This window comes from Haemorhous mexicanus, chromosome 19, assembly GCF_027477595.1.
Source record: "Haemorhous mexicanus isolate bHaeMex1 chromosome 19, bHaeMex1.pri, whole genome shotgun sequence".
Taxonomy (NCBI): Eukaryota; Metazoa; Chordata; class Aves; order Passeriformes; family Fringillidae; genus Haemorhous; species Haemorhous mexicanus.
The window spans coordinates 5633247-5650875 of NC_082359.1; the positions used below are offsets into that span (position 1 = coordinate 5633247).

Sequence of the window (17629 nt, forward strand, 5' to 3'; positions counted from 1 at the left end):
ACTATGTTTAATAAAAAACCAGAAGTCGTAAAATCATTGGATGGTTTGGATTGAAAGGGGCCTTCAAAGATGATCTTAAAATTGTGCCAATTAAAATTGTTCAACCCTGTGCCAACTAACGTTAAGGGTTCTAATAAACTCATTTTGATTTGATGATAATTACAATAAACCTCTCTCTCTCCCCAAAGGCCATTTCATTCCACAGGAAGAAGTGGAATCTCTCCACTGGGTAGTAGTGTTATTAGTGATTCTGCTAGTAGGGATGCTACCAATAGTGGTGCTGGCTGGCAGAGATGGTGTCCGTGGTGGAGCACGAGGACTGGGGGGTACCAAACCCCCTCTTCTCCAACGAACCACGACGAGATCAGACAACTGCTTCACCCTGGAGCATTCCAGCTGGCATTTCAGAGATCTTGAACCGCCTCATGCTGTCCAAATCCCTCTGTGCTTGGCAGGCAGCACCCAGTTCTCAGAAGTTCTGGGCTGTCTCGCTTTTCCCCAACTACGGAAACAGCTTGGGATGATGATGCTTCTTAACTCCTGCCTTGCAGCTGGAGGGAGGAAGGAAGGAAGGAAGGAAGGAAGGAAGGAAGGAAGGAAGGAAGCAAGCAAGCAAGCAAGCAAGCAAGCAAGCAAGCAAGCAAGCGCCGCGGGTCCCGGGCCTGCCGCTGCGGGCGGTGCTGCGCCGGGGCAGCGCCAGGGGGCGCCGCCGAGCGCAGCCGCGGGCCCGTCTCTGTGGTGCGGCCGCCATGGGCGCCGAGCGGGAGGCGCGGGCCTGCGCCGCCTTCTACGGCACACGGGGCCTCGCCCCCACGGTGCTCTCCTGCCTGCGCTGCCTGCGGCACTTCGCGGGGTAAGAGGGCGGGCCGCAGGGAGGGAGCTCCCGCTATCCCCCCGCGGCGGCTGCACCGGGAAATCCCCGGGGTGTAGCGCCCGTTCATCCTGCGGGCGCGGGTCGGGAGAGAGGAAGGGAGGGTGGGCAGATCCATCCCAAGCGAGGGTTCGAGCCACGCTCACGGTGCTCCCCATTCCCTTCCAGCCTGCTCAGCAGCAGCAGGGCTGCGGATTTTAGGATTTTCGTGCCCTTCTGCCCACCAAGGGTTTGCAATGCGCTGAGCTTTGAGGATTTCGTGTAGCTCCCTCCCCCCGCCGCCCTCCGTCCGTCCCTCCGTGCCCGCTCCAGTGCAGTGCTGAGCGCGGCTGGGAGGGAGGAGAGCCGCAGGCTGGGGCACCCCAAGCCCGGATCCCACTGAGTCAGGCTATTCCCCCGCTACAAACTTCACCGAGCCAGGGTATCCTCACCCCTGCCCTTGTCCTGTTCCAGGAGCACTGCCAAGAGATGCAAAGAGAAGCACCTGGAGGAGGCTCTCCAGCTGACACGGACGCTGAGCGAGGGTCTGCAGGCGCTGGGTGAGGCAGAGGCACGACCCCTGCTCCGCTGTGTCCTGGCTTTCCAGATGGAGGCAACCAGCAGCTGCAGCTCCTTCCAGAAACTGGAACAGGTCTGTAAGGCTGGGCTGGCTTTGCCCACTCCTGGCACAGCTCTGGAGCTTTCTGGCATCCTTAGCAGCAAAGGGGCTCAGAGGTGGTGCAGGCTCCCCCAGTAGCACTTGGCAGTGGTGTCTCCCAGGGGTCTGGGCAGAGCAGCTGACTTGGGGTGTCTCTTGGCAGATGGTGACCCAGCTGGCAGTGGGGAAGGAAGCCCTGTTGGCTCAGGAGGTGGACACACTGCTGACTGGCCTGGCACTGCAGGGAGAGGTGAGAGAACCCTGGCTGTGCAGTGTCACTGGCTTTCATGGGGACTTGTTTGGAGACCACGTGTCATGGGGACCTCCTGGTTTGAGCTGCCTCCAGTCCTTCACTTCACTTCCCATGATTCTGGGGATTTGCCCTTGCTTGCAGCTGGCAGCATGTGGCTGGCTATCACATCAGCCCTTTGCTCATCCCCGGGGCAGCTTCTGGCACTGGCGGAACCCTCCTGCCCAAGGCACTGGGCCCCAGCATGTTGTCACACAGGACAAACTATCCTCTGTCCCTGCAGGTGCTGTCTCCTGAGGACCTTCAGTCAGGTCAGCCTCTCTTCCTTACCTTCTGGGGTTTTCTCCCAGCTCACACCACGAGTGCACAGAACATTTCCTGCCCACCCAAAATGGGTCCTCTGTGCTCATGGGAGGGGAGTGGGGATCAGCCAGATCCATGTGATCTCTGCAGAGGTCCCAGCAGCATCCAGCTCTGCCCACCCATAGCTGGAAACCAGACAAGCCAAAGCATCCCCTGCATCCCAGCCCCTTCATACCTCACTCACCAACGCCCTTGGCTGAACTGGGAGCAGGGCTGGCTGCAGGAGGGCCGGGGGCTGATTCTGTCCCCTTGCCCGCAGTGTCCATGTTCCTGGAGGAGAGCAGCCTGGGCCGGCAGCACTGGCGGCAGAACCTGGCCCTGCTGCTGCAGCGCCTGGCCAGCACCCTGCACTGGGTGCTGCAGGGCCAGCCCACACCTGGCAGCACCTGGGGCTACCTGGTCATCAAGGTAAGAGCCACACTGGGCAGCAGAGGAGGGATCAGTACCTGCAAGGCCAGGCCGGGCACCAGCAGCAGTGTCCAGAGGGATGTAACGCATCGAGCTGCTTTGAGTGGCCGTTCCTGGGGCATTGCTGCTTTTTCAGAGTTAAGGAATACTGATCAGCCCTGTGGCACCTCCTGCTCCTCCAGGCCTGCCTCCAGGTCTTCCAGGTGCTGCCAGAGGATGTGGCTCCCCTGGTGTGGAGCACATCAGGAAAGAGTGAGACCCTGCAGAGCCTCTTGGGACTGCTGCTGGAGGTGGCTTGGGGGAAGGTGGGTACAGCCCTGGGAGGGGTGGAGCTGTCTGTCCCAAGGAGCAGAGCAGTGCTGTCCTTCCCGGGTGTTTTCCCTATTCCCCTCCCCAGGGCAAGCCTGCAGAGGCAGCCCAGTGTCTGGCATGTCTGAGGGACCCCATGTAGCTGTTTGCAGGGGCAGTTAAATGTGGTTGGGGTTTAAATGCTGTTTTGAGTTGTGCCTTTGCCTCCCTGTGAGCCCAGGCCCTGAACAAGGACACGAGGTTGCTGGCAGGCACAGCCCTGAGCATGTTGGTGAACACGGCCCCCCAGCCCCAGCGTGGGGCCAGTGCAGTGCTGACCCTGTTCCAGCTCCCCAGCCGAGGTGCGTGCTCTCTCCTGAGCTGAGGAGGGCCTCTGGCAAAGGGTGGCAGGCATGTTTGGGTGTGAGGGGACAGAGGCTGGTGCCAGGCTGGACTCTGCTGCTGTGCCTGTCTCGGGGTCTGGGAGCTCCAGCTGTCTCCAGCCAGCTCCCATGGATGTTCTGGAATGAGCCATGGCAGTTGCTCTCAGAGCAGCATTTGGGTTTGCCACCTTCCTTCCATCCAGTGCAGCCATTTTCCAGCAGGCACTGGGGAGCTGAAGTTTGGGGAGCTAGTGGTGGAAGTGCCCCCTGTCCTGGAACCAGATGGGCTGGAGAAGCTGGTGCTTACCAGAGGTGTGCTGACGTGCTGCAAGATGGACATCCTCAGCTGCCAGCTGGAGGGCCTCCCCCACAAGGTAGGAGAGCACAAACCTGGTGGACAGGGCTTGAGGGAGCCCTTGGAGAGGGATGGCAGTCACCTGTGGTGCCTGCAGATCTTTGGGGGATGAGGCCAGGCTGCACCCCTCCACACCAGCAGCTCCATGCATCCCGCTGAGCTCAGCCAGTTGGCCAAAGAGCTTTTTCCAAAGACATCCAAGCAGGGATTTCTCTTTCCTGGGGATGTGGGAAACAAAGAGATGCCAGAAGCCCCTATACAAGCAAAGCAGTGTTCACCCTGTGTTCCCATGGCGTGAACTTGGGGCTGTCCCTGCAGAGCACAGCCTCATCTCTGCCCAGCTCTAGCCTCTCCCAAGTCCTCAAGAGCTGAGGACTGCCAGGCAGGGAGCAGAGGTGTGCTCTGTGAGAGCAGGAGAACCAGGCAGCACTCTCCTTGCCTGTCTCATGGCAGGGTTTTCCCCCTGGAAATTCTATGCCTGCCCTCTCCCTGAGCTGCTGTGCCCCTGCAGGCCTGCCTGCTGCTGGACATGGTCTTTCCTGCAGTGTGTGCCCTGACCAGGGATCAGAAGGACTGTCACTACTACTGCTTCCAAGGTAGGAGACTGATCCTGCCATGGCAGGGAATATGCTTCCCAGGGAAGATGCTTTTCTGGGTCTTAGTAGCTGGTTTGGAAACTGCTATTAATTTCTATTCCTGCCCAATGGACACTTGCCCTCTTGGGGTCTTGTGTACCTAACAGGGGAACTGCTGCCCCTGCACACAGGGTGCTTAAGGCCACAGCCTGTGCTGGCCCTGGTGCAGGTGAGTCTGGGGGAGGGCTGCAGCTGAGCTCTGTGTTTTGGCAGCCTGTGCACTGTGGCTGCAGCGCCTGCGGGAGGGCCTGGCTGCTCTCTGGCACCTGACGGGGACCCACATCCTGGCCCAGGACTCTGAGCTCCTCCAGGAGCTCACCCAGCTGCTGTGGAACAACGCAGAGACCCCGGTAAGTGCCAAAGGGCACCAAGTGTGGCAGCCAGGAACAGCTCTTCCTTCACCTGGCTCAGCTGCTGTTCCCAGCCCATAACACATCCCTGCCTGTTCAGCTCCATTAGCCAAATAGACTCCCTTGCGTGCAGCTGCCAGGGCAGGGACAGTCACACTGCTGAGGTCGTGGCATTTGTCACACACAGGCTCTAGAGGGCCATGTCGCTGTGCTTCACCTGCCACAGGACAGCAAGACATGAGGGGGAGCCCACCCTAACCCCCCTGTTTGTTGTCTTTCTCCCACAGGTGGAAGGTGTGTCTGATTTCATCCACAGCTCCTTCCGATTGCTCCTGGAGATCTACCACCTGGAGTGCCAGCACTTCCAGGACCAGGAAAGACCCCTCTACCAACAGATGCTGCAGAGGGTGGTCTCAATGCCATGGCAGATCAAAGCAAGATACGTGCCCCTGTGTGCCATCGTCCCCTACATGGGCAGCCAGCAGGTAGGGAAGGCAGGGGTATGGGGAGTCTTGGTGTCAGCTGGCTCTGCTGCTGAGGTGTCACAGCCTCCGTCCACTGCCTGTCACCTTCTCCCAACTCAGCTGTGTGGGCAGGGAACCTTCCCACCCAGAGAGGCTATTTTAGCATCCCTGTGGTAGTGAGCTACAGCAGTGCATCCCTGGGGAGTGCCAGTGGGAAGGAAAGCTTTGCCTGTCACTGCCCACTAAAAGTTCACCAGAAGCAGCTTTGAGGTCCCAGAGAAACTCAGTGCCAGGGGTGACTGCAGTGTGGCCTGTACCCATCTGTCTTTCCCCCAAATGCAGCTTTCAGCCCTACAGGGAGATGAGGGTCACCTGCCTTTCTCCCAGGTGCTGGATGCCTACCCAGACCTGCCAGAGCATCTCCTGAGCTGCCTCTCCACCAACCACCTGTGTCCCGCTGCTGCCGAGGTGTACAAGGTCCTGGTGCGGCAGCAGTGCAGCGAGTGGCGGGATGGGCAGCGGGGCACAGAGGAGGCCCTGGCAGAGCAGTGGGCACTGTGCTGGCTCCCCCTGCTCTCCCAGGGCCTCTGCTCTCCCCTGCCCATCCTGCAGAGCAACAGTGCCAACCACCTCCTCACCTGGACCCTGCGGCAGCTCCCGGCCACCCAGGCACTGCTGGCCGCCCAGTTTGGCGGCCAGGACACGATGTCGCTCCGGGCTTGGGTGTCCGTGCTGAAGGCACAGAAGAGTGTGACAGGGGCCCTGCCGCTGGGGGATGAGGCTCTGGAGCGGCTCTCCCGCTGCCTGGGCACCCGCGAGGAGGGCGTTCGGCTGGCAGCGCTGGGCCTGCTCTGCTGCAGCCCCAACACCAACCAGCCCCTCTCGGGCACCGAGGTGCGGCTGCTGCGGGAGTTCCTGCCCCTCAACCTCAACTGCGCCTCCTCCTCGTTCCGGCAGCTGCTGCAGGCAGCGGTGAGGAAGGCGCTGGTCCGGCTGCGGGACAGCTCGCTGGCCCAGCTGCGGGGGAAGGCGCCGCGGCTCTCGGGGCCGGCAGAGGGAGCTGAGCAGCTCGCCCAGGCAGTAGGTGAGGCGGCCACTGAGCACCTGCACCGCAGCCCTGGGAGATTCACGTGTGCTCGGCATCCCTTGCTGCCATGCTCTCTGCCCACAGGCTTTGTGGAATGGCTGCTGCGGCTCAGCATCGCCTCACTCAGCCCAGGCTCCAACTACCAGAGGAAGAAGACGGCTCTGCTCCTCCTGGCCGCTGTTTTGGAGACCTGCACAGACACCTGGAGCCCCGACAGGAAGAAAGGCCAGCCCCCACGTGAGTACAGGCAAGCTACCTGGAGTATCATCTGCAGCAGTGGGGCTACTCCCAGCCAATCCCACGCCACTGCCCCGTGTCCCCAACACAGGGACCATGGCCACACTGCTGAGCTACGCCAGGCAGAGGGGCTGCTGGGACTTCTTCTCCCAGCCCAATTTGTTGGCACTGCTGAGCTGCCTGCAGGACAGCACTAACGAGGTGAGCCTCATAAAGCCCAAGGGAGGTCATAAAGATGCCTGCCTTGGCCTCAAGCAGGCTCAGAGAAGCCCACCATGGTTCCCATTCTCCCATGTCCCACTTTTCCCCATGTCTTCTCTGTCCTGGCAGATCAGAGACTTGGCCTCGGAGCTGCTTGTCCGCTACTTCCCCACCACATTCCCTGAGCCCATTGCCCTGGCTCTCTTCCAGCTGGCCCAGGACACCCTGGGCAGCCCCCGAGTGCAGGAGGCTGAAGCTGGAGCTGTGCTGATGAAGACCATCCTCCAGAAGTATGAGCTTCTGGCATGCCCCTCCCTCTCCCTGTGGTGGCACAGGACCCTCCAAGAAAGTGTTGGCAGCCCTGGTGCTTCACCAGTTCTGTGGTCATGGATGGGGTTTGCAATAGCTTTGCAGTGGGAAGCTGGGGAGGGCTGAGGTGCAGGAGTCTGCACTGGGGGAGGAAGGAGCTGTGTAGCACAAGATGGGCAGGAAATTCCCTGGTACTCACAGCAGGATCTGCCTGTGTCCCCAGGTCAGACGGTGGCACCATGAAGAGCCTGTCCCTGGAGGCTGAGGCAGCCCTGACACTGCCCGGCCGAGGGCTGTGCTTTGCCCAGCACCTTCTGCACCTGCTGCAAGCCCAGTACAAAGTGGCATGCCAGGACCTGCTGTGTGCAGCAGCCACCGCACCGATGCATGGTACGGCCCCAGCTGGGCTGGGCAGGGCAGGGAGCAGCTCCTGCAGCAGCTTCCTGGGACCTGGAGCAGGCCAGAATCATAGCAGGACTCTGGCCACCCCCCTCTTTGCTGGTGCCACATCCTTGCCTTGGTTTCCCTGTTTTGGCACTGCCCCTGCCTTGCACAGCCCTCACCCAGGGCCCTGTTGACTCCCCTGCCCCTGAGCCACGTCAGCCACGGGCTCAGGCAGGAGAGCCAGGGCTGTGCTGACAGCACAGTGAGCAGAGGTGGGTGTTCTGCAGGAGCCATCGCAGCCCTGCGCAGGTGCCTGCTCCAGGTGCCAGAGGTGGCCATCTCCATGCAGGCAGCAGAGTTGGTGCAGAGCTGGCAGGAGCTCCTCACCTGCCTCGTGACCACAGTGAGAGACATCACCTCCCTCCTCCTGGGGGCTCTGCAGAGCCAGCAAGGCCCTGGTGCTGATGTGCAAGGTGAGTGTGTCCCCATGGCGGCAGAACCAGCCCTGGGATCCATCCCTGGGAGCTGCTGACTACTCCATCACAGTCATTCCTGGCCCAGCAGCCCTCCATCCCCAGGGGAATGCACTTGCTTTGGGCTTAGTTCCTCTCACAGGGGACCATTGTGGGGCTGGGCCCGGCTTTGCGTCCCTTTCTCAACTCCATGGGAGAACAGGAGCACTAGGGGCAGAAGCCTTCCAGGAGCAGCGAGGCACCTGCCAGATGAAAACAGTTGGGAAAGAAGGGGCTGGCAGAGACCTTACAGGCCTTGGAAAGAGCAGTGGGAAAAATGCAGCTGCATTCCTGAGTGGGCCATGTGGCAGGGCAGGAGCCATTGCCATTTGTGTGCATTCTGACAGGGGACTACAGGTCCTCCCAAACCCCAGCAGCATCCCCCTCCCACTGCCCTACGCCCTGCTCAGACCTGGCTTTTCCTTTTGCAGCTGCTGCCCCATCATTTGCAGAGATGGGGAATGCCATTGGCTCCCTCATCATGCTGGGGAAGGGCCAGGGACAAGAGGAAGAGGAGGGTGACTCAGTCCTGCTGTCAGAGGAGCACAGCCTGATCCTGACGTGCTGCTGGGTGTCAGTGAAGGTGGGAACCCCTCCTCATGGTACTGGGAGAGGAGCAGCCCAGCATGGCACCCATCATCCAGCCTTCCCCAGCTTCACTTCCCCCTGGGGCATTTGCTGAGGATGAGCACGGGAGAAGTTCTGTCCTTACTTCAGTGCTCTCACAGATGTCCTCACCCCCTCCCAGGAAGGATGCAGCTATCAGGCTCCCCAAAAGCAGCCCCCTCCCTGCCCTTAAGGAGCCCAGCTTCTTCCCAGACACTGATAGTCCCCTGCTGTGGCAGAGCCAGGCTACCTGGTTTGCAGCCCTGCTGACACCTATCCCAGCTTCTCCTCCTCCCTGCCAGTCTTGCTGACCTTCCTCTTCTTCCCAGGAGATTGGGCTGCTCCTGGGGGGCCTGGCTGAGCTGCTGCTATCCCCAGCACTGCCTGCTGAAGTGGGGCCCCTCCTGCCACTCCCCACCCTGCAGATGGCCACCAGGGTGTTCCAGGAAATCCTGCTGCGGTGCCGCCACTGGGTAAGGGCAGATCTGGGCCCTTGGCCACCCCTGCAGCCCTGTCCCTGCCCTGGCATGCTGGGGTGGAGGGAGGGTGAGTGCAGTGGGGCAGGGTCTGCTGTGGGGCAGGGCATGGGGATGGCTGGAAGTCTTCTGGCTGGGATCCCAGTGCCAGACCCTGTCACATCCCCACACCATCATGTCTTCTCACTTGCTCTTCCCCTTCACAAAGAGTTGTCTGGGGGCATGGGGGTCTGGTGGGTGCAGCCTTTGGGCTGCTTGTCCTGACACTGCTCTCCCCCAGGGAGCAGTGGAGGGCTGCAGCATGGGCTTCACCAAATTCTGTGCTGCACTGCTGAACCACCCAGATCCAGAGCTGCAGGCCATCCCACGGGCTGTGCTGGAGCAGGTACAGTACTCATGGTGCCTCTTGTTTCCCATGTGCCCCAGGGAGCACCAGAGGCATTTCTGCACTCCCTGGGGCAAGCACCCTCCTGGCAGCTGAGGAGCTAGTGCAGAGCTGGTGCAAGCTGGTGCCCTCCTGGCAGGGTAGCTGCAGGTTCCAGGTGACAGGTTTCCAGCCACATCTCAGATGGATTTTGTTTCTCTCTCAGGGCTTGGAAGCGCTGGGTGGGCCCCGGAGCAGCTCGATCACGCGCCGTGCTGCCGGCTTCCCCATGCTCTTCCTCTGCATCGTCAGCGGGGAGGCCCCGGCGCAGGCACGGCCGCTCCTGACCCACTGCATCCAGACACTGCTGACCTTGGCTGCCACGGCACTGCCACAGGACTGGGACCAGACCCTCGACCTCCCGCAGGTCAGTGTGGCACCCCTGGCTGCTGGAGCCCCTTTGGGGACAGGGTGATCTGTGCTGGGTCCCCTGAAGGGAGCTCTGCCAGGTACCCAGTGTGAGACCATGAGAACTCAGAGTGGGCAAAAACCCACAGCCCTGGTCACACTCTCCAGCCTGGCAGCCTGGGAGCTGGTGGCCTTTTGGCTCCCCTGTCTTTTCCCACCCTTTTCCCCTGGCATGGTAGCATGAGCCCCCTCCCCACATGGTGCCCCTGAGCCCCTGTGCTCTCCCCAGGTGTGTGCCCTCCACGTGCTGCAGACGCTGGTCCGTGGGGCGGGGCTGGGCGGGGCAGTGCTGTGCCATGCCACACCCATGATGGCCCTGGCACTGCGGGGTCTGGGCTCACCCTGCTGGGCCATGAGGAACGCAGCCATCCAGCTCTTCAGTGAGTACTGACAGAGAGAGATCCACAGCCCCCAGGGTTCAGAGCCTGTGTGGGGTGAAGTGCAGGGGGTTGGCAGGGTTGGATGGGACCTGTCACTGCCTTCTCTGTCCCTGCAGGCGCCCTCACATCCCGGCTCCTGGGACAGCCATGGAGCCACAGGGATGGCTGCCCATCAGAAGGGCTGAGCCTGCACGCCTTCCTCGGGCAGCACCCAAAGCTGGGCGCTGTGCTGCTCGGAGAGCTCAAGGTGGCCACAGCACCCACAACAGGGGGGCCCCGCCTGCACCCTGCACTCCATGCCATCCTCACCCTCTTGGCCCAGCTGCAGCCTGGCGCTGACATTGCCGGCAGGTATGGGGGCAGTGGGGATGCTGTGCCTCAGCCAAGAGCTCCTGCAGTCGGAAGGGCTCTCAGGGCCCTGGCTCTTACGAGACTTTACTCCAGCCAGAGCATCACCACATGGTGCCCTTTTTGCTCCACAGTCCCTCTGCTCCCTTCCTGGGGCCACTGCTAGGGCTGGCAGAGAGCCCCATCTACGCCGTACGAGCGATGGCTGCCAAGGCTCTGGTGCCCGTTGTCGCCCCTCCCCAGCGCTGCAGGCTCCTCCTGCAGCTGGCCCGGCAGCTCCCTGCAGCACCCGGGCACATCCGCTCGCACAACGCTGTCCACGGGCACCTGCTGCAGATGCAGGCACTGCTGGGCTCTGCCAGGGGCACCGGGGGGTGAGTGTACCACGCTGCCTCCCCAGCTGGGGTCACTCTGTGCCAAATGCAGCCTTTTGGCCACAGAAGATGCCCATCTCGGTGCTTGCCCCGTGGTGAGGCTGTGTCTCCATGCAGGCTGTTGGCCGAGGCGCTGCACCCCGTGGTTCTGCAGCTGGAGGCACGGGGCTGGCTGCTCACCCCTGCCCAGCGCTGCCCCCTCGTCCGTGCTGCCTTCCTCCAGGTCCTTGCCCTCCTGCCCACATCCTTCAGCCCTGGCTTCGCTCAGTACATCCATGACACCATCAGCACCGAGCTGGGCAGCCTCCTGCGGGGGGGAAAGTCAGGCTGTGCCGAGCCACAGGTACCGCTTCCTGCCAGGAAAGTCATGGCCGTGCCTGACTGGCAGTGAGCCTGGGCAGGGACAGGGGGAGCCATTGCTCCAGGCTGAGCACTGGAAGGGGAATCCTGGTTTTTTCCTGCAGGTGGGCTCAGCCATCCTCCACCAATCCATGGCCCACTTCATGTGCAGCGAGGCAGCCCGGCTGGCGGACAGCGAGCGGATTGGTGCTGTCTGCTCACTTCTCCAGCAGCCCAACCCCGACATCCAGCTTGCCATCCTGAGCTGGGTGATTGCTGGGGAGGGAGGATCATGCAAGGAGGTGGAGAACGCTCTTGGGCTGACATTGCTGGTATGATGAGGCTCAAAAGTCGCCAAGTAAAGCAGGGGGGCCCCCAGTGCACCACACAGATGGGACCCCTAAGATCCCATTGCTGAGAGGCTTGGTGCTACCCAGGCTGAGGGTGCATGGGTGCAGTGCACTTGCCTGGTCGCACAGTGCTAGGACCACTAACCATGTACCTTCTTTCCCATTGTCAACTAGGAGAGCTTGCAGTCGGTGCTGCAAGAGAGAAGGGATAAAGAGTTCCTGAGATTGTACCTTGAGGCTTTGCTGCATCTTTACAGAGATCCCTCATCATGGTCCCAGGAAGCTTCCAGTAAGCTCCAGGGCTCCTCAAGATCATGCCTGGAGATGCTGCTGCACATGGTGGAGGCTGAGTGTCCTGGGCCTGATCTCCTCTTCCAGGCACTGTGTGTTGCCAGCCTGCTGCTTGCCCACCAGTAGGTCCTTGCTGCTGCTGGGGGGCTGCCCAACTCTTCCAGCAGATTCTTCCCGAGTCCTTACTAGAAACAGCCGTGACTTCCCTCCCATAAATCACAGCATTGCACTTGGCTCCTGCAATCTCAGGACAGCCGGTGACCTTTGGTCCCCTAATGGAGCAGCAAGGTGTGCTTGAATTCGCTCTCCTTTTCTGGCCTTGGCAGGTGTGGGGACGAGGACGTTGCGCTGGTGGAGCGCTGGTGTGCAGCGCTGGAGGAGTGCAGCCGGTGCACCTGGTCTGAGGTGCAGCGGCTGGCAGCTGCCCGCTCCCTGCAGCTGGCAGGGCCCGGCGTGCTGCAGCCATCCCTGCGTGCTGCCCGCTCCCTGCAGCTGGCAGGGCCCGGCGTGCTGCAGCCATCCCTGCGTGCTGCCCGCTCCCTGCAGCTGGCAGGGCCCGGCGTGCTGCAGCCATCCCTGCGTGCTGCCCGTCCCTCGCTCGTCCCCGTGGCTCTGCGGTAGGTCACTCAGCTCGTCTCTGGGGATGGCTGTGCTTGCAGCACTGCTCCCTGCAGCCCCAGCCCCAGCCTGCTGCAGGTTGATGGACTCTGCAAAAGGTGTCCCCTGCAGAAACTCAAAGGTGTTGAAGAAAACCCCACTCATTCAAAAATCAGTGGCACTTAAGCGCTCACAGCCTACAAAAAAGTGTGTGGGTGGCATTTTAATACAAGTGGCCAGTCCATTATGAGCAGCAGATGGCATTGCTGGGTCCCTCAATCCCCAGCACAGCCCCTACCCTCCCAAGCTCTTGGGTGGTGCCTGTGTCTTTCACAGTCCAGGGAAAAAGTCCCTCAGAACAGCATTCTTCTGAGGTCCCATCCTCCTCTCCAAGGCGGCTGGGATGCTTTGGGGCATGCAGTATGCGTCCCTTCCCTTCTCTTCCCTTTCCTCAGGCTGATAAACATGGCCATTCACCTTCTGCAAGATGAGGAGCGGGAGGTCCGGCATGAGGCCTCAGGTTTCGCCAGCCTCCTGCAGCAGAGCCCAGGGGAGCTGCTCCAAGATGGCTGCATCTTTGTGCAGGACAATGTGGGGCTCCAGAGCCTCCTAGAGCTCCTTCTGGGAGAGTTCGGGGAGCACCCTGACACCTTCAACTCACTACTTCAACACATCCCCATCTTAGATCTCAGGAGTGTTGTGGAGGAGTTGGAGGCCAACAAGTGAGTTGCTGGACCTGTGGACTGGCACGAGGGATTGTGGGGTACCATGGGGCCAGCCCTTGGCTTCACTCACACCTCTGCTTTCCCCCCAGAGCTGCCAGCTTGTACAAGGAGGACGAACCCAATGTTTTTGCAGAGCCAGCTGTCCTGGCACAGCAGCTGCTCCCTGTTCTGGTGCAGCTCCTGGAGAAGGCTCCCACTGGCAGCCCAGTCCATGCCTCGGCTCTGCAGTGGCTGGAAGCCACAGGCCCCGGCGTGCTGAGGGACCTGCAGTACTGCAAACACTGCTGGAGCCAAGGTATGGCAAGCGTGGAGTGCCTGGGATAAGCAACAGTGTCCTTGTTCCCCAGGCCAGCTCTGCCCAAGGAGACCCTGCCACACTCACAGCTCCTTCCCCGCTCTCCCACAGGTCCTGCTGTCCGCTGGGGGATGAAGGCGCTGGGCTGTGCCAAACTCCACACAGCCCTGGCCCTGCTGCTGGTGAGGGCCCGGCTGCTGGCACAGGTGCTGCGGGTGCTGGGGGAAGGTGCCACCAACACGCCAGGCCTGGGCTATGGCTCCCAGGAGTTGGAGCAGGAGCTGGAGCTGGTACAGGGGCTGCTGGTGCAGCACGGGCTGGCTCCTGTGCCAAAGCAGGACAATGCACCAGGAGAGCTGGGACTACTGTTGGGGACTGACAGCTCCAGGCATGCAGCAGTGTGACACAAAATCCTGCAGCCATCTCCCTCCATTTCCTGGATGCTCTCTCTGACCAGCAGCCAGGCCTGCAGGTTTGGTGGTGTAACTCAGGGGAACCCCACTCTCAGTGTGGGACACACTTTTGTTCCCAGTTTCTAACTCTGCAGCTGAGGACTCCAGTGCAGCATTGCCTTGGCCTATGTCCATGGCTTCCTTGCCCTCAACTCTGGCTGGCAGGAGGGGACCTGAGCTCCAGAACTCTCACACCCCCTCATGCTCAACTCCCAGCACCTGATTTTTTAACCAGCACTTTGGTCCTTGGCCGACCTGGGCTTTTTTCCCAAATAAAGAGGCCAAGAACATTCCCAGTGTTGAAGCCTTTTAATTCCCTTGCCCAGGAGGGTGGTGTGAGAGCAGGCTGCAGGAGCCAGACATGTCCTTGGGCAGCAAACAGACAACAGCCACCGCCTGCAGTGGAGCAAGATCCAGCCCTGGCATGGCACGTGCTCCCACCACAGGCTGTGGTAGCACCACCCAAAGCTGGAGCAGGGACCCCACAGCAAGGTCATGTTGTGCTGGGTGAGGAGTGGGGAAGGGCAGCAGCACCACCCAGCCCAGCCTCACTCCTTCCAGTGGGGGCTGCTGAGCCCCACGGCTGGAACTGGACACCGGCACCATGGCCCGTGTGCAGACTTTGGGTGTCTGTTTAATTCCTCTCTGCAAAGCCCAGCAGGGCTGAAGTGCCCTGCATGGCTCACCTGGGACTGCAGTGAGTGAGCTCAGACAAGGGGACGATGCTGCCTCCATCCTCACATTGCTTGCCAGTTGCAGCTTGTTGAAAGTATGATGTCATGGCTGAGTGTGACATCATCACACCATGTCACTGCTACATCATCTTCTCACCCAGGATTAACCTCATCATGCTGTTCTTCTACCATTAATCACCACACTTCAGCAATTCCCTTATTTTTAGTCTTTATAAGAAGGGTTTTTCCATTCTTCAGCAAAATATTTAATGGAAAACAGAGGGAGCTGGCACCAAGGGTGAACAGCAAACCTGTAGGAGGGTGAAATTATGAAAGACACCACATTTTTATTTCATTCCCCACCTCCCCAGCAAGGAATGGTGCCATGGGGAGGCTCAGCTCACCTTCCCAGGGGGATCCTACACAAAGATGAGAGCTGGTGGGGAGCAGACACAGCCCTCCCGCAGTCCCTCCTGCACCCACAAGCCCTGGCACCCCACCACAGAAGCAGCCACCCAAAATGTCCTGGAAGGGAAAATCACTGAGAACTAGGGTGTGTCATTAATAAATACATTTTTAAAAAATCAATTATACTTTTATATATGGGTTTACATTACATATATAGTAATGGCAGTTGGACTAGATGATCATTGTCCCTTCCAACAGAGATATTAAATTCTATTTAAATATGTTTATTTTTATATTATTATCTCTGTCTATAGGACATGTTATTGATTCATTTAATAATATGATGGTATACTATAACATTGTGGCATACTTTAACATAATTATAGCTTTGTATACAAATATTATAATTAGAATATAAAAGGAGAATGCCTTAGCGACAGGGAGGGATGTTCCAGGAGAGATCCCATGGTGGGGATGGCACAGATTAGCCCCTACCTGGCTCCTGGCAGCCCGTGTCCGGTGCAGTGGGGACGGCGGTGGGGCAGATTCCCCCAGCATTCCACACACACCTGCTTGCCCCGCTGCAGCCGGCGGCTCCAGGCGCGCCCGCGGCACAGGGACCCCACCTGGGTCAGGCGGAAATATCCGCAGGAGCTGGGATGGGGGGAGCTGGAGAGGAGGGAACATGGGAGGAGAAAAGAGGGAAAATGGTGGTCGGAAGGTAGGGCCGAGGTTGTGGTGGGTTGTTGATGGATTGGGGTATAAAGGGGATGTGGGTTTGGGGGGTGGGAGAGGGGCCTCGGTTGGGAAGGTGGGAAGGGTGATGGCTCTAGGGGGGTGCAGAGGGATCCTAGTTTGGAGGGTGGGAAGGATGGTGGTTCTGTGGGCATGCAGAGAGCCATGGTTTTGTATGGGGATGCAATGGGGCCATGGTTTGAGGAAGGGAGAAAAGTAATGGCTGGGGGGAGCAAGAAGGCGCTGGGTCTGGGGGTGCAAAGAGGCCATGACCGCAGGGGGTGCAGGAGGGGCCCCGGCTTTGGGAACGGGGGTTACAGAGGGGCCCCGGCCCCACACGTACCCAGAGAGCTCCTCCGGCAGTGGCAGCCCAGCTCTTCGCCAGGGATCTCTGAAGCCCTGGCCGAAGGAGTTGGGGAGTATCTTGGCTACCTCTGGCAGAAGAGCAGCTGTGAGGGGCAGGGGGATGATTAAAGGCACCCCGGGACGGCAGCACACAGGGAAGAGCACGTAGGAGGGCAGCAGGCAGCCCAGTTACCTTCGGCCGTCCTGCAGGTCGGGTGCTGCCCCAGGCAGCCGCGGCGCTGCTTGAGGTCAGGACAGGGATCCCCGCCGTGCCGGGGCGGCACAGTGACCTGGCGGCTGCGGGCCCTGCTGCCAACCCCGCATGGGGAGCTGCACCCGCTCCACGGCCCCCAGGGCCCCACGGCACAGCCCACCGCTGCCAGGGACGGAGGAGAGGCAGAAGAAAGAGTTTCAGTGTCATGAACAACGGAAAGGGCAGAGCAGGGGAGATGCAACACAGGGGATGCAGAGAGGGGAGGAAGGGCAAGGGCCAGAGTGACCCCAGCAGCCCCTCTCCCCGACCCCAGTGCAGGGGCTTTGTGAGCTGCTTCCGCAGGACTTTATCGCTGTGTGCATCGCGCTGAGCTGGGACCCTGCTAATCTCCGCCGAGATTAGGAAGGGCTGACTGCTGCAATTGTCCAGGGGGCCGTGGCCGGCGCCTGCCTACTCAGATTTGGGTCCCCGGGGCAGGCTGGTTCTGCACTCCCCAAGCACATGAGCCCTGTTTCGCACCCTCAGTGCAGCCCCCGGTTCTCTGTGCAAGGCACTGCCTGTGACAGTAGCAGAGGTGACACCGGGGCTTGTCTTGCTGGGTCCCACACTGACCACTCAGGCTTGGTGACAGCACTACCATCAGCTGCAGAGCAGAGACCGCCCCTTCGAGCTCTCCCATTGCACTGGGGCCAGCCAGACATACAGCGAGGAAAAAAAGGGGACAACGGGGACATTGCTACAAATCCAGCGCAGGCAGCACCCCCAGACACATCCTGTTAAGACTCAAAGTACGGGGCTAACAGGTAACAGCAAACACTCGGCACCGAGCACAGCAGCAGAGGCCGGTGCCATCCATCCCCTCCGGCACTCACCGGCACGGCGGCACGTGCTGAGGTAGTCCTGGCAGCAGTCTCCCGTCCGCTGGCAGTACGAGTCGCAGTAGCAGCGAGCCCGGCGGGTGCCGGGGGCCCAGCAGGCGTTGTTCCTGCCGGGACAGCAGCGGTGCCGGCAGCTGCCCGTGGCTCCTACCAGGCAGCCGGTGGCCAGCAGCCAGCCCACCCAGAGCAGCGGGCCCCGCATGGCACCGGGAGCCTGCGAGCCCCGCGGGATGATGGCTCTGCCCCGCTCCAGCGGACACTGGATGAGGAGCGAGGGCTGCGCGGGGGGGAGCTCCGGCCGTGCCGCACCGCCCCCGGGCTGGGCGGGGGGACAAAGCTCGTTCCCTTCTGCTCCACCGCCCCTCGGCTCCATGGCAGGGCAAGGACTTCATACAATTAACCAGGGTTATTAATAAAGCACCGTGCATGAGACAACACAACCCTGCCTGGGAGCATCTGTGAGTGGGCATTGCTGGGATGGAGCTGATGTTCCCCCAGGAGCACCATCTTGGCATGATGGGGAGCCTCGTCCCCCACCCACAGGGCAGGAGCCACTCGCTGCCCATTCAGCACAGC

At 60.7% G+C, this 17629-nt stretch overlaps 2 protein-coding genes across 5 annotated transcripts; one reads left to right on the forward strand and one right to left on the reverse strand.

Annotated features, from left to right (window-relative positions):
- The first annotated feature begins 728 nt into the window (after window positions 1-728).
- LOC132336376 (thyroid adenoma-associated protein homolog) lies at window positions 729-14089 on the forward strand. 3 transcript variants are annotated; one of them, XM_059863796.1, is made up of 31 exons: window positions 729-853; window positions 1325-1502; window positions 1672-1758; window positions 2042-2069; window positions 2381-2529; window positions 2712-2834; window positions 3059-3179; window positions 3420-3574; window positions 4067-4151; window positions 4404-4540; window positions 4828-5025; window positions 5392-6088; window positions 6176-6328; window positions 6420-6529; window positions 6659-6819; window positions 7062-7228; window positions 7510-7695; window positions 8166-8317; window positions 8670-8813; window positions 9097-9201; window positions 9407-9607; window positions 9878-10028; window positions 10145-10379; window positions 10511-10750; window positions 10868-11093; window positions 11215-11421; window positions 11614-11852; window positions 12057-12347; window positions 12783-13049; window positions 13142-13347; window positions 13459-14089. In XM_059863796.1, the coding sequence occupies exons 1-31, from the start codon at window positions 750-752 to the stop codon at window positions 13749-13751; spliced, it is 5796 nt and encodes a 1931-aa protein (XP_059719779.1). In that variant the 5' UTR covers window positions 729-749; the 3' UTR covers window positions 13752-14089. The 3 variants fall into 3 exon arrangements, with proteins under 3 accessions (XP_059719779.1, XP_059719781.1, XP_059719780.1); XM_059863798.1 differs by having other exon boundaries at window positions 12057-12202; window positions 12749-13049; XM_059863797.1 differs by lacking the exons at window positions 729-853; window positions 1325-1502; window positions 1672-1758; ... (2 more) ...; window positions 2712-2834; window positions 3059-3179 and having other exon boundaries at window positions 3435-3574; window positions 4009-4151.
- Window positions 14090-14093: 4 nt separating this feature from the next.
- Window positions 14094-17509, reverse strand: LOC132336378 (somatomedin-B and thrombospondin type-1 domain-containing protein-like). 2 transcript variants are annotated; one of them, XM_059863799.1, is made up of 5 exons: window positions 17048-17509; window positions 16155-16337; window positions 15377-16065; window positions 14878-14998; window positions 14094-14784 (listed from the first exon to the last, which is right to left on the reverse strand). In XM_059863799.1, exons 1-5 carry the CDS (start codon window positions 17424-17426, stop codon window positions 14669-14671), a joined length of 1488 nt encoding a protein of 495 aa, XP_059719782.1. In that variant the 5' UTR covers window positions 17427-17509; the 3' UTR covers window positions 14094-14668. The 2 variants fall into 2 exon arrangements, with proteins under 2 accessions (XP_059719782.1, XP_059719783.1); XM_059863800.1 differs by lacking the exon at window positions 14094-14784 and having other exon boundaries at window positions 14887-14998; window positions 15377-15550; window positions 15960-16065.
- Between the last annotated feature and the right edge of the window lie 120 nt (window positions 17510-17629).

Bases quoted from the DNA above. Each gene is read 5' to 3' on its own strand.
- LOC132336378 (XM_059863799.1), bottom strand. From the start codon at position 17,426: ATGGAGCCGAGGGGCGGTGGAGCAGAAGGGAACGAGCTTTGTCCCCCC. The intron at 16,066-16,154 runs GTAACTGGGCTG...TGCCCCTCACAG, and splicing joins GACCTGCAGGACGGCCGAAG to CTGCTCTTCTGCCAGAGGTA. The intron at 14,785-14,877 runs GTGAGCTGAGCC...ACCCTCCTACAG, and splicing joins TGTAGGATCCCCCTGGGAAG to GTTTGCTGTTCACCCTTGGT.
- LOC132336376 (XM_059863796.1), top strand. From the start codon at position 750: ATGGGCGCCGAGCGGGAGGCGCGGGCCTGCGCCGCCTTCTACGGCACA. The intron at 2,530-2,711 runs GTAAGAGCCACA...CTGCTCCTCCAG, and splicing joins GGGGCTACCTGGTCATCAAG to GCCTGCCTCCAGGTCTTCCA. The intron at 11,422-11,613 runs GTATGATGAGGC...ATTGTCAACTAG, and splicing joins CTCTTGGGCTGACATTGCTG to GAGAGCTTGCAGTCGGTGCT.